The sequence below is a fragment of the Pseudonaja textilis genome, chromosome 2, assembly GCF_049901715.1.
Source record: "Pseudonaja textilis isolate UNSWEBS1 chromosome 2, rPseTex1.2, whole genome shotgun sequence".
Taxonomy (NCBI): Eukaryota; Metazoa; Chordata; class Lepidosauria; order Squamata; family Elapidae; genus Pseudonaja; species Pseudonaja textilis.
In genome coordinates, this window is record NC_141991.1 from 154,947,506 (window position 1) to 154,961,861 (window position 14,356).

The 14,356-nt window shown below is 41.0% G+C and overlaps 1 protein-coding gene across 1 annotated transcript in view; it reads left to right on the plus strand.

Moving 5' to 3' along the window:
* Positions 1 to 14,356, plus strand: part of TMEM52B (transmembrane protein 52B) — a 48,319-nt gene that overhangs the window by 19,685 nt on the left and 14,278 nt on the right. The window contains 3 exon segments of the mRNA XM_087926058.1: positions 9,593 to 9,695; positions 10,132 to 10,175; positions 13,763 to 13,801. Of these exon segments, the coding sequence (XP_087782184.1) occupies positions 9,639 to 9,695; positions 10,132 to 10,175; positions 13,763 to 13,801 (140 nt within the window). The 5' untranslated portion in view covers positions 9,593 to 9,638.

Genomic DNA, 14,356 nt, shown 5'->3' on the forward strand with positions numbered 1-14,356 from the left:
GATACTGAAGGAGACAAAGGACCTTGTGGGGCACCGCGACCATCTTCTAACTGACTCATGAACTCTACCGACAGAGAAGCGACATGGCTCATCGACCCCTATCAATCCCATTCGAGCCATCCAAATAGAAATTGTCCTCATACATGGGAAGATTCAACTTAAATCTACAAGGGAACGGAATACAGGCAACATCCGACACAAACAAGAAGGCTTACTTCCTAACCTATTGTGATTCAGAACTCTACGAATTGACCAAGGCCCTCGTTGCAGATGATCTGACAAATGAATCCTGGGATGAAATGCAATGAGCACTGAAGGCACATTTTGATCCTACCCCTTTGTGTTTGGCAAACAGAAATGATTTCTACACTAGGAGCCAAAAAAACAGGGAAACCATAAGTGACTTCGTGACTGCCTTAAGGAAACTATGGAAAAACTGCAAGTTCTCAAATGCAGAAGAGATGATCTGAGATGGTTTAGTCCTTGGATTAAAAGATTTAACCTTGCAAAATAAACTTTTTGCAAGGGAGGGCGTTCTGTTCAAGGAGGCTCTAGAAGAAGTGAAAACTGCAGAAGCTTCTGACAGTTCGGCAGCCTGAGTAAAAAACATCAGAAAAGTCCACGCTACCCGCGCTGCGAAGGGAACACCGGACAGTCCAACCTGTTCCAACAGCAGCAAAAGTGAAAAGGAAGACGTACACCAAGTTAAACCCAGCAAGCCCAAATCCGCCAAGGAGAACAAACTTTGTGGAAGCTGCAGAGGAAACCATCCCCGGGCTACCTGTCAGTTTAGGGATGCGATCTGCAGGTGATGCGAAAGAAAGGGGCACATCGCAGAATCCTGCATATCCACCCAACTATCGAACAGACCGACCCACAGAGTATTTTCCCCAAGCCTAAGGACATACTCTCCAAGCAGACAATACAAGGGACGATGGACGAGTGGTGCAAAATTCAAAAAGCAAGATGGCAACTGTCTAGAAGAAACATACCACACTATCGGGGGGTACACTCACACCAGCATGGCTCACACCAAAAATAAGGAATCAAAGAAGTTCATCACCAAGATAAACATTGATGGAACCTTGTGCCCAATGGAAGTAGACTCTGGGTCATATATATCAATGATTTCCTGGACAGCCCTTAAAAAGATAAACCCCCCACATCAATCGAAGCCAGCTCCTGCAACAACATATAATACTAAAGGACTACCAAGGCTACCAGATACTGGTCCTGGGAAAGAAATTCTGTCATGTGGAATATGGAGATTTTAAAGGACCCCTACCACTGACCATTGTGGACCGAGACCTCCCCAGCCTCCCAGGAAGAGAATGGTTCATGCCCTTACAAATCAGCTTTTCTGGTGTCCTCTCAACTACAATAGCCAAAACAGATGGCTACAATGACCTAGATGCATTGGAGAAGGAATTCCAGGATGTTTTCAGCAGTGATCTGTGCAAGTATAAGGGGACCCCAATTAGTTTTAATTTAGATCCCAATATAGCCCCGATCAGACTGAAAGCCCGGAGAGTTCCATTTGCACTATGACCAAAAGTTGAAGAGCAATTAAATAAGTTGGCAACTCAAGGGATACTAGAACCAGTAGACCATGCGAGGTGGGAGATCCCTATACTGACCCGGTGAAGCCCGATGGGTCAGTAAGAATCTGTGGAGACTACAAGAGTACCCTAAATCTCACGCTGCAACAGAGCGCATATCCAGTACCTGTAGTCCAACACCTGCACTCTTTGGACAAGGGTAAAATTTTTGCTAAATTTGCTAAATCTAGCACAGGCATACCAACAATTACCTGTGGACGCAGCCACTGCAGAGGCACAAACAATAGTAACCCACAAGGGAGCATTCAAGTGCAACCGGCTGCAGTTTGGAGTTAGTATAGCCCCAGGTCTTTTCCAAAGTATAATGAAAAGGCTGTTACAAAACCTGCCAGGAGTAATTCCTTATTTTGACAACATGATAATCTCGGCCGAGGACAAACTGCAACTTTTAAAAAGGGTCCGCGCAGTATTGGAAGGGTTTCAAGAAGAGGGGCTCAAATTAAAAAAGGAAAAATGTCATATCGCCGTCCAAACTGTTGAATTCTTGGGTTTTCAAATTGACCGATCAGGCATCCAACCCACAAACAGTAAACTAAAGGCAATCAAAGAATCCCCCACCCCACAAAATAAAAGAGAACTCCAAGCATTTTTGGGCTTACTACATTTTTATAATATCTTCTTACCACAGAAGGCAACCGTCGCAGAACCTCTCCATAGACTGTTGGATAAGGCTGCGTCCTGGAGGTGCCCACCCCAAAGATGCCGCATTTTTCAAAATAAAAGACATTTTAACTTCTGACACAGTCTTAATACAATACTGCGAAACCCTGCCGTTTCAGTTAACATGCGACACATCACCATATGACGTGTGGGCAGTCCTAAGCCATCGACTACTGAATGGAAAGGAAGCCCCCATAGCATACTACTCTAAAACCCTTTCAAAAGCCAAAAGGAATTACAGCCAGATAGATAAAGAAGCTCTCGCTACCGTAGCAGGGGTAAAACATTTTCACAAATACCTCTATGGCAGACATTTCGAGTTGGTCATTGATCACAAACTGCTACTTGGCATTTTATCTGGAAACAAACCCACACCCAATATTTTATTGCCTCGTAGGTTAAGATGGACATTTTTCCTGGCAGTATATGACTATCGCCTTTTATATAGACCAGGAAAGAACATCGCACATGCCGATACACTCAGTAGGTGTCCCCTGCCAGATCTAGTGGAAGATCCAGCTCCCGCAACACCTATATTACTAGGAGAGCATCTTGAGCGGGGTCTGGTGACAGCTACGGACATCATGAGACTGACCGGCAAAGATAAAACATTGGCGTGTGTTTTGAATTGGGTCTGGCGGGGTGGCTGGATAAGTCAGAAGGGAAGTAATTCAAACCTTTTAAAAACAGGCAGCTAGAGCTGTCAGCATTACGAGGTGTCTGTTATAGGGAGACAGGGTAGTGGTACCGCAACCATTAAGGAAAAGAACTCTAGAATTACTACATGAAGGGCACTCAGGGATAGTAAAAATGAAAGCCCTAGCGAGGAGTTATATCTGGTGGCCAGGGATAGAAAAAGACATTGAAACCTGGGTGGCCACATGTTCACCATGTCAAGTATCCTGACCGAACCCTCCTGCAGCCCCCACCCTTAAATGAGATAAACCCTCAGCACCATGGGGTCACATACACATGGATTTTGCAGGACCCTGCCAGGAGCAAACTTTCTTAATCATGGTCGACGCCTATTCTAAATGGTTAGAGGTGGTCATTATGAGATCCATCATGATTGAGGCTACAATCAGAGTGCTGCAGAAATTATTCACCACCCACGGTTTACCCGACGTGCTGGTGTCAGATAATGGGCCACAATTCATGGCACAGCAATTTGAAAGTTTTCTCACCCAACTAGGAATTCAGCATGCCTTATCTGTGCCAGAACACCCGGCGTTGAACAGGCAGGAGGAAAAAAGGGTCCGAACAAGCAAAGAGTTACTAAAGAAATTAGGCTCTGGTGATGGCAAGAGAAAATTGACAAATGGCTGTTAATCCAACACATAACTCCCAGAGCAGCAACAAATAAAAGCCCGGCAGAAATGCTTATGAACAGGAAATTAAAGTCTACCCTAGACAGAATCCATCCAAATTACACAAATGACAACCCCCTAGACTCCACAGGAAGATGCAGGACATTCACACTGGGAGACACAGTGTACACACACAACTACACGGGAGGGGAAACCTGGGTCCCGGCAAAAGTAATTGAAAGTACTGGACCTAGATCGTACAGACTGGAGGTAGAAGGGGAAAAACATGGAACAGGCACATAGACCAACTGCGAGGCCACCTAATTCAGTCCCAAACCGAAGCTGAGCAACACAAAACACCCCCTGCAACAACGACACTCAGGAAGGATCAAACACCACAGAAATACAGTTTAGCAAGGGAAACCCCAAGGAAAACAATGGGAAACTTAGCTGCAGGGGGAGGAGTCCAGCGTAGTACTTCTGAGGCCTCGAGCTCAACAGAATCGCAATGCCCCCGAAAACTTTCCAGGCGTTTCCAGGGGCAGAGTCTGGAGCAGCAGCAGACCTGTCCATTCAGGCTGTCACTTTGGGAACAAATGAACCACACAGGCCCAGTCGCACCCACAGAAGCCCGGCCTACCTGGAAGACTACGTTTACCGCGTATGTGGCACTTGGTCAGCCTGAACCAAGAAGGGAGTGGTGTTTAAATATGCATGATGTTACATTTACATAAACCTATGTTACTTGCAAGGTGGAGTCTGACGTAAGACTCCACTTATTGGTTCAGCCACTGGTGGGAAGAATGAGTTCCCCTTCAGTGGCTGAAGTGTTGGACAGTTGGCCGGGTTTGCTGGCTTTTTTGTTCTGGTTGTAAATAAAGAGTTTTCCTGTAATCCTGAGTCTGGCTCCTTCCTCACCCATCTATCTAACAGCCTGTCTGTCTCAGACATTCCCAGCTGGTGACTTTAGGTATTGGGTCTGACTCAGGCTTCCAGTCAGACACTTGCATTCCAAATTTCCCTCCCAGGCTTCCCTTACATTCCAATGCCTTTCCTCCCTGCTCCTGTTACTGTTATCTGGTTGCAAGCAGGTCTGCGTAGCAAGTCAACTATGACACTCTCCTTCAAAAAACAAAGAGTAAAGCCACCAAATAGTGGCAAAATCAGCTGTTCGTAGACTAAAGAAAAAGAAACTCACGTTAGTTCAGCACAATCTTGTCTCCAATCTTCCCTTTGGGGGGAAGGTTGTTGAGAAGGTGGTTATACAGCAGTTCCAGATCTTCCTGGATGAAATGAATTATTTAGACCCTTTCCAGTTCAGGGTTCAGGCCTGAATATGGGACAGAAACAGCACTGCTTGCACTTTTTGATGATCTATGTTGGGAGTGGGATAAGAGTAATGTGTTCATCCTTGTTCTGCTTAACCTCTCAGAGGCCTTTATATCTATTGTAGCTTCAAGGTTGGGAATGGGGAGCTCTGTGTTGTCCTGGTTCGCTTCCTTTCTCTGTGGCCACTCTCAGTTGGTATTGATAGGAAGCAACAGGTCCAGAAGCACTACTCTACCACCTTCATTGTACACTAGATCTCTGTCTTCAAAGAGGAGGCAGAGGCAGAGAAAAAAACCTATGAGAAATAAGCAGGAACATTGAAGGACAATGTGATTTGGCTCCCTTTTCAACTTTGTGGTTTTTCCATTCAGCTTCTGAGGTAAATATGAACAGACACCAAGAAAGCATGTACATTTTGTGAATGTCTGTTAATAAAAAATACTGTGTCTTAAGCCTATTTCATAGCTGATTTGCTTGATCTACAGACTGCGGCAACACCACTTTTGGTAAGGAAAATAAAAATAAAAAGAGATGGAAAATCAAAAGGAAATGAATTCTGATTTAGGACGTAGATTTGTAGCATAAAATGTAGAAAACCTATCTTGCTTATGCTAAACAGCTAGAAAAAAAGTCAAATATTTAATTATATGAGGATAGGAAAACAATTATGAATATTATACCAGTTCAAGAAAATGGTTCACTTTGTGAGGATGAAAAAAAGAACAGCTTGCCTCCTGAAGTCATGGATGCTGCAGGTCTTCAGGAAAAGATTGAAGAACTATTTATCCAGAGGATGATAAAAATCTTCTACAATTGGCAGGGGCATGGATTAGGAAATGCCAAGATCCTTTCCAGCCCTATGATCCTATGATTTCTATGAAAGAAAGTAGAATATTTTGACATTGTTTTGATTCTTTTCTCTTTTAAGATTTCACAGGTGAAACTGCAAGAGAATTGTACAAACAATGATCTGGCCAGGAGAGTCTTAGCACAACTGTGGATTGTACACCAGTTATGCCCTTTCCTAGACCAACAATCTCTGCTCAGAGTCACTTACACCCTAGTTATGTCCCATCCTGACTATTGCAATGCACTCTACATGGGGCTGCCCTTGAAAAGTAACTGGAAACTCCAATTGGTTTCAACCTGAAGCACCCCACAGGATTTTGTACAGACTCAAGTATACACACGTTCATCACTCCTGCAGAAGCTGCATTGATTGCCAGTTTGCTTCTGGGTACAATTCAAAGTGCTGCTTATCACCTTTAAAGGCCTACATGGCTTGGACCAGGTTATCTGAAGGACTGTCTCTTCCTAGTTACATCCCCCTGACCCACCAGAGTAGGAAGGCAGGGAATAAAACCTAGAACTACGCCACCTTCGGTCCGATCTAAGTATTGTACATAAAATTATACATTGCAGTGTCCTACCTGTCAATGAATACTTCAGCTTCAACCATAACAATACAAGAGCACACAATAGATATAAACTCAAGGTAAATCGCACCAAACTTGATTGCAGGAAATACGACTTCAGCAACAGAGTGGTCAATGTCTGGAATACTCTACCTGACTCTTTGGTTTCTTCCCCAAACCCCAAAAACTTTAACCTTAGACTGTCTACTATTGACCTCACCCCTTTCCTAAGAAGTCTGTAGGGGGTGTGCATAAGCGCACCAACATGCCTACCATCCCTGTCCTATTGTTTCTTTTTTATTTTTCTTATATGTATCCATTTCATGTATCCCTAACTATGTTTATACTTATACCTGTTATCTTATAATTGCTTGACAAAATAAACAAACAAACAAATAAATAAATAAAAATAAATATTGCAGGTCCCCTCTCCTAAGGAAGTAAAAGTACTTCTAGGTGGAACATCATCCCCACAGAGATTAGGCTAGCTCCCATTTTGATACTCTTTCACAAGGCCCAAAAGGCCTGGTTTTGCCAATGGACAAGGGTGGGATGGAGCCCATCAAGTGGCTTGTTTGATTTATTGTTGTCAGGAAAGGGGTGGGGTTATTAGTTTTACTGTGCATGTGTGTGTACATACACACCCAAACACACTTGTTTTGATTAGCATATAGGCTATATCATCCTACAGGTTCAAACACAATTACCAATATTACCAATAATATTCCAAACAAACAATTTAAAATGAGAGTAGGGTAAAATAGTTACATGATAAAATACATTAATTTAATACATAATTATGTAAAATAGAATAAAATGACATAAAATTATATTTCTGTATCACCCCTGAAATCTACCCAATCAGGCCCACAAATGCCAATCTCAGCTGGACCATTTTAGTCAAAAATTATGTTGTATTAAATGTCGTTTTCTGATTCTGGCCACACATGAGGTATGTTGTTTTAATAATGGGCCTCCCACTGGGCCATACATTTAATATGTGGATCAAGGTAGTTATCTCTCACCCCCTTATACAAACAGCAATCAAAAATATATGGGTTAGATCTTCTACCTCTTCAGCTGTTTTATTGTTGTATGTTGTATATTTCTATTTTTTTGCAAGCTACCTGATGAGAGTGAATGGGTGGCCATATAATTTCTCTAAATAAAATAAAACCACAAACACTGAAAGGACAAGCCATTTGTAAATAAACAAGAGTGCAAACCCTACTCTCTTCTAGCACTGATGATGTAGTCTAGTTGAATAATGAAACATCTGTCATCTTCAAACTGAACCTGGCAGAAGCCATTTTCTTGTTTCACAGTTGCCACACAGTGTGGGAGGCAGGGACAAGGCTGGAATGCTTTGCTAGACATAACGAACTCTCCCATGAACTCTCTCTCTTAAGAGCATTTCCACAGGTGTCGGATGAAGTCGGAGTAGAGTGGCTAAGAAACCTGCCAATTAACCTAACTGGACAATGTGACCTGTGACACTTGCGGAGGGGTTCATTTACTATTTTAATTATATAGGGGAGCATTTATAGTTGGTTTTACACTTAATTGTGCCAATATGATGTACCCAATAAAGAAGTCCTTTGAGGAAGATTCAAATCTCAGAGTTCTGATTTGCTTGGGTTTGTTAGTCGGAACTCTGACAACATCTTCAAGAAAACAACGAAGCTTAGAAAGCTCCAAGGACCCCGTCGTTACAGTATTTGTTTGTAAACATGATAGTAAAGATCCAGTGACCTCTTTTCAAAGCTGCTAAATTATAGCCATTTTCTGGATTAGTGAAATGTCCAACATTATAAGGACCAGACTCTCCCCCCTTCAAAATTAAGTATGAACTCTTGAAAAACTTGTATTTCAAAAGGAATCTTTATTGAAGAGGGAAAAAGTAAATCACCATTCAAAGCAGGGTCTGATAACCCTCAAAGCATGCAACTCAGATAAAGGGAATCCGTCCCCATAGTCCAATGTAGATTTTACCAATCTGCAGATGCAAACATGTTATTTTCCCCTTGTCTCTGAGAAAGCAGATAAGGAGAGGTTCCCAAGAGTTTTCTTCCAGAGTTGGAATCTATATGGCCCCTTCTCTTACCATCTCTCCAAGAGGTAAGAATTTTCCAGGCATCTGGGGCACCAGGCAATGGTTATAAATTGTGTAAAAGGTTATACAGATTCAACGAAAGAATTAGGATATTTTGATTACATCAAGCAGAAAAGAATTAACCCCCCTCCTCTTTTCTTCCATCGAAGAATGGCAGATACACAGATCTGACAAACATGCTGCTTGGTGCATGAATCACTATGAGGTTTGTAGTTGCCTGTTTTAAAAAAAAACTCTAATTGAGAATGGTTGCCGTGCTCCAGAATCCATTGGTTCTGCTTGCTGCCTTTGAAAACTATGTCAGAGTAATGATTCACCAGCTTAACTGCTGATGCAACATAGTTCTAATTGAGCACAAGCAAATTTTCTGATACAACACTGACTTGCCTTTCACGGAACAGGTATTACGTGCCCCAAAGGAAATTGTTAACTATAAACCTGATTAAAATGTGAATGATTATTGAGAAATATTTCAATTTATTCAATAATGGGATGTAGTACATATATTTCCAGCTCAATACATGCACATGTATAAACAGCACAGCACAGGAGATTTAACTGCAATCATGGTGGTTATATCCATGGAAAACAGCAAGTTATTACAAGATTCTGTTTAAGCAGCTTGAGGGAAAATAATTTGAAAAAAAAATTACATTAATTATATGAGGCCAATCACTGAAATGGCAGCAGTTTATTACAGATTAACATTTTAGCATTTCATTGGACATTGGCAGCATGGATGACTAGGTAGATCTCATAAGAATATGGTAGTTTTTGAATTATTTTGCAAATATAAAAGCCTGTCCTTGAAAGAGCATTCTCTGGTAAAAAGCATAAGAAAGAGGCACTACTCTACCACTTTCATTGTAAACTAGACCTCTGTATTCAAAGAGGAGGCAGAGGCAGGAGAAAAAAACCTATGAGAAATAAGCAGGAACATTGAAGGGCAATGTGATTTGGCTCCCTCTTCAACTTTGTGGTTTTTCCATTCAGCTTCTGAGGTAAATATGAACAGACACCAAGAAAGCATGTACATTTTGTGAATGTCTGTTAATAAAAAATACTGTACTACTTTCATAAACATACAGACTGAAAAAGCAAAGCATTGTGTCTTAAGCCTATTTCATTGTTGATTTGCTTGATCTACAGATTGTGGCAACACCACTTTTGGTAAGGAAAAGAAAAATCACGTCGTATGATGGGCAAGTGTACCCAAGTGGCAACCATCTCGGCTTTGGCATGTCTGGCTCAGGTAAGATGTATTAGATTACAAAGTAACAAATAAAAAGAGATGGAAAATCAAAAGGAAATGAATTCTGATTTAGGACATATATTTGTAGCATAAAATGTAGAAAACCTATCTTGCTTATGCTAAACAGCAAGAAAAAAAGTCAAATATTTAATTATATGAGGATAGGAAAACAATTATGAATATTATACCAGTTCAAGAAAATGGTTCACTTTGTGAGGATGAAAAAAAGAACAGCTTGCCTCCTGAAGTCATGGATGCTGCAGGTCTTCAGGAAAAGATTGAAGAACTATTTATCCAGAGGATGATAAAAATCTTCTACGATTGGCAGGGGCGTGGATTAGGAAATGCCAAGATCCTTTCCAGCCCTATGATCCTATGATTTCTATGAAAGAAAGTAGAATATTTTGACATTGTTTTGATTCTTTTCTCTTTTAAGATTCCACAGGTGAAACTGCAAGAGAATTGTACAAACAATGATCTGTGAGTATATGCAGAGTATCATCAATTTCTTATAACTTCAATAAGCTATCTAAGATATATGGATAAAAACTGCTTCAGTTTTTGGATGGAATAGATTTTTGGGAAAAGACTATGAATAATTTTAGGAATGAGCTGAACTGAGAATTTCAAAAATGTATTTTTAAACAATTCATTGCGAGTAAGAAAATAGAATTATGTCCCTCCTTTACCTCCACCAAGTAACGTATTTGGTATGGTGATCATTATACTTTTATAATATTATAAATCTGTAAGGTTTCTAACCTTATTTTTCCAACTGAAAAAGCCCCACATATCTCAAGTGGTACAAGGCTTAAACTGTCTGCAGTTCCTGGATAGAGTTGGAGCAGATGCATGGCTTTATTCTTTAAGCAGTAGAAAGAAGTGTCTATGGATTACAAAAAAATTAAAGAATGGAAAAAATTAGACCACTCTCAGTCACTTTATGAAGTTTTATTAGACTGGTACACAAGAACATTATTAGAGCAATTGCCTCCTCACTCCAAGAAGATAGTTAAAGAAGACATCTGTGCAAAATGCTCACACATACACACACACACACAAGCATATCAAAATATTCGTCCTAAGTATGAGACTTGTAGGATCATTAGATTCTTCTCAAGAAGATGTGATTTATATTTTAAACCTGGTTGAAAATACTAAAGGGCACCAACTTTAGTCACCAACATCAAGGACTTTGAATATTCAGAATAGTACAGATATCCAAACCCAACCTTTTTGAAAATGTCCATTCATTTCTTATGTTAATAATTATTCATAAAATTGTCACATTAAATATTTTTAGGTTTTCTATAGTCCTATACACTGTATAACCTTCACCTCTCTTGAAACCAGCTAATTGTCCAATATATTCTGGAAACAGAACATTTTAATAGGATTTCTTCATAGCACATCTCCTCACATACACACACCACTTTCTTATTGATGCTACTGGGTATCAGATTATATTTGGAAATGAAAGTACACATCTGAAAGTGGGGATAGAATTTTAAAATCAAGATAGATATATTATGCATAGGATTGAGCAGCAGAAGTATGGCTTTTAAAATGCAACTGTTGTACAAGGAACATATCTAATATATTATTCTGAATATTTTCCAATATTGAATTACAGAGTTTGAGGGAGTTTAGCTTTCTTATTTTTTATGTTGACCTAATATGCTTTTAGAAGGTTAGAAAAACATATCATTGAGCTGGTTTTGAATTCTGGCATTCAGCCTATTCAAGCAGCTTGAATGTTCTGGTCTCCTGAGGATGCACTGTAAACTTTGCAAAAAGTTAAAGAGGCATAGCACTCGGGATGGCTGGAATAGACACAGACTCAATACCAGAACTCAGAGAGAGACTTCCTAGGAAAAATAACAGAAGGACTAGCAAGAGCACTTCTCTTTTGGTTGCTTTGGATGGCACTCAGGAGTACATTGAAACTAATGTAGGAGTTAATGCTACGAGTATAAAGAAAGCAACTGGAAAAAAGTACAAGTGCCCAAGTCCTATGTTTGGCCTGCCATCACTCATGGAGAATGGGAGTGAGTGTCGTTCCCCTTAAATCTGCTTATCACCTCATAAAATCCTATTTAAAAGTTCTGTTTCCAGAGTACATTGGATAATTGGCTTGGGGTGGGATTCAAATTTTTTAACAACCGGTTCTGTGGGTGTGGCTAGGTGGATGTGGCCATGTGACTGGGTAGGCATAGTTGGTTTTTTTGCAGCACACACACACCCTGTTAATTTTTTTTCGTCCTGGGCCTCAGAGAAGCCTCCGGGGGGGGGTCATTTTGGGGCCCAGGAAGGCAAAAAATGGAGCACCCCCTGTGCTCCATTTTTGGGCCTCCTGTACCTCAGGGAAGCCTCCTGGGTGTAAGACAGTGAGGGGGATCCTGGCACAGTTGATCATCGGAACAGCTGATCGCCAGGAGGGGGAAAAAAAGAAATATCTTAAGGAGTGACTGGGCGGGGGAGAATGCAGTCAGCAATGTTGGACATGTGCATGATGTTGCGCATGCATGATAAGGACTGACTGGGCAGAGAGGGGAAGATGAAAAGGGGTGGGCCAGTTAGGGGCATGATTTGCCAGTTCTCCGAACTGCACAGAATCACAACAACCGTTTCTATAGAAGCAGTCCGAACCGGTACAATCCCACCCCTGAATTGGTGCTTTCAAAAGAGATAGAGTTGTACAATCAAGATCATTTGGGATTTTGATTGCTTCTAATTTACTAATAAATGTATTTGGATAGCATGAAGTAAATAAACAACACAATGTATAACATTTGAATCTGAGGTATCACCAATATGCTGATGATACTCAGCTCTATGTCTTGGCCCGTGGTGAGTTAAGTGTTGCTGTGTCTTCCCTCTTGCAGTGCCTGGAGGCTGTTAGGGGCTGGAGCAATGGGTTGAAACTAAACACTTGCGAGACCCAGTGGCTCTGGGTTTGAGATTCGTTCACTCAGGGAGAATTGCCATCTTTGGTCTTAGACGGGGTGGCATACCCCAAACAGACCCTGTGTGTAATCTATGGGTTTTCCTGGACTCACAATTCCTGCTCAAAGAGCAGGTGGCAGTCATGGCCAAGAGGGCCTTTGCGCAACTCTGGGTTGTGCACCAGTTACGCCCTTTCCTGGACCAGTGGTCCCTACTCAGTCACTCATGCCCTAGTCACTTCCCGTCTTGCTTATTACAATACGTTCTACATGGGGCTGCCCTTGAAGAACATCCAGAAGCTCCCATTGGTGCAAAATGCAGCAGACCACATAGCTTTGTGTACATGTTTCACCTCTCCTGGAGGAGATGCATTGGTTGCTCATTTGCTTCTGGGTGCAGTTCAAGGTGCTGGTTGTCACCTTTAAAGCCCTTCTTGGCTTGGGACCAGGTTACCTGAGGGAACTTCTCTTGTTGGTCACATCTACCTGACCCATTAGAGCGGGGAGGCAGGGAATGCTGCAGATCTCATCCCTGAGGGAGATATACCTGGTGGGATCCAGAAGAAGGGCATGGTGGCTCCCTCTCTCTGGAACATCATTCCCCCAGAGATTAGAATGGCCCTCTCTCTAATACTCTTCCAGAAGATACTGAAGACCTGGTTCTGCCACCAGGCCTGGGGAACCCAGAGCGGGATGGAGCCTATCAAATGGCTCATGTGATCTATTGTCATCAGGGTGGGAGTGGGGTGGGAGTTGGGGGTGATTTTTTTTCAGATTTTGTTCTATTGTACTTTATTAATTTATATGATTCTTTTTGTTAGTTTTTATTGCTTTTTATTTTAAATATAGTTTTACATTCTGTAAGCCACCTTGAGTCACCATGGGCGAATAGGTGGCAATATAAATTCAATAAATAAATAAATAAACAAGCAAACAAACAAACAAATAAATAAATCTCAGATTCCCTCAAAAGCAAAATGCTTTCAGTGGAATCTTTTCATATATCTGGGTTATTAAGACAAGAATAATCATCTAAATAATAATCTGATTGTGAGAATAAAAAAATCAACCCTCTATTTCTATTGACATTAATATTTTCTTGAACTCCTTTTACTTCCAAAGCTGTTCCAACACAAACTGGGTCCATCACTGGTACATCTGGTAAGGTTAATGGGAAAAGATTCCATGTCATTTATGATGCTTTGAATTTGTTGAGTGAACTTCTTTACTTTTAATATATAAAATATGATAATAGAAACAATACAAATATGAACTCAAATATAAACCATAACAAAGAGAAAATTAGGAATACTTCTCCACACATACACATGATCAAGGCAACTGGATATGTATAGCCTAAAAAAAAAAGGATTGGGGTGACACCTGTCTTCCAGTACTGACACCTTCCAATACTGACATGACACCCATCTTCCAGTACTTGAAGGGCTGTCACAGAGAAAGTGTGGTCAACATATCCTCTAAAACATCACAGGGCAGGACAAGAAGGTCATTAAGAAAGATACAATTAATCAGTGGAACAGTTTGCCTCCAGAAATTGTGGGTGCTTCATCACTGGAGGTTTACAAGAAGAGATTGGACAACCATTTGTCCAGAATGGCCTAGGGTCTTCTGTTTGAGCAGCAGGTTGGACTAAAAGACTTCCAAAATCCTTTCCAACCCTGTTATTCTATGTTATACTTAAACTCATCCCTCTCC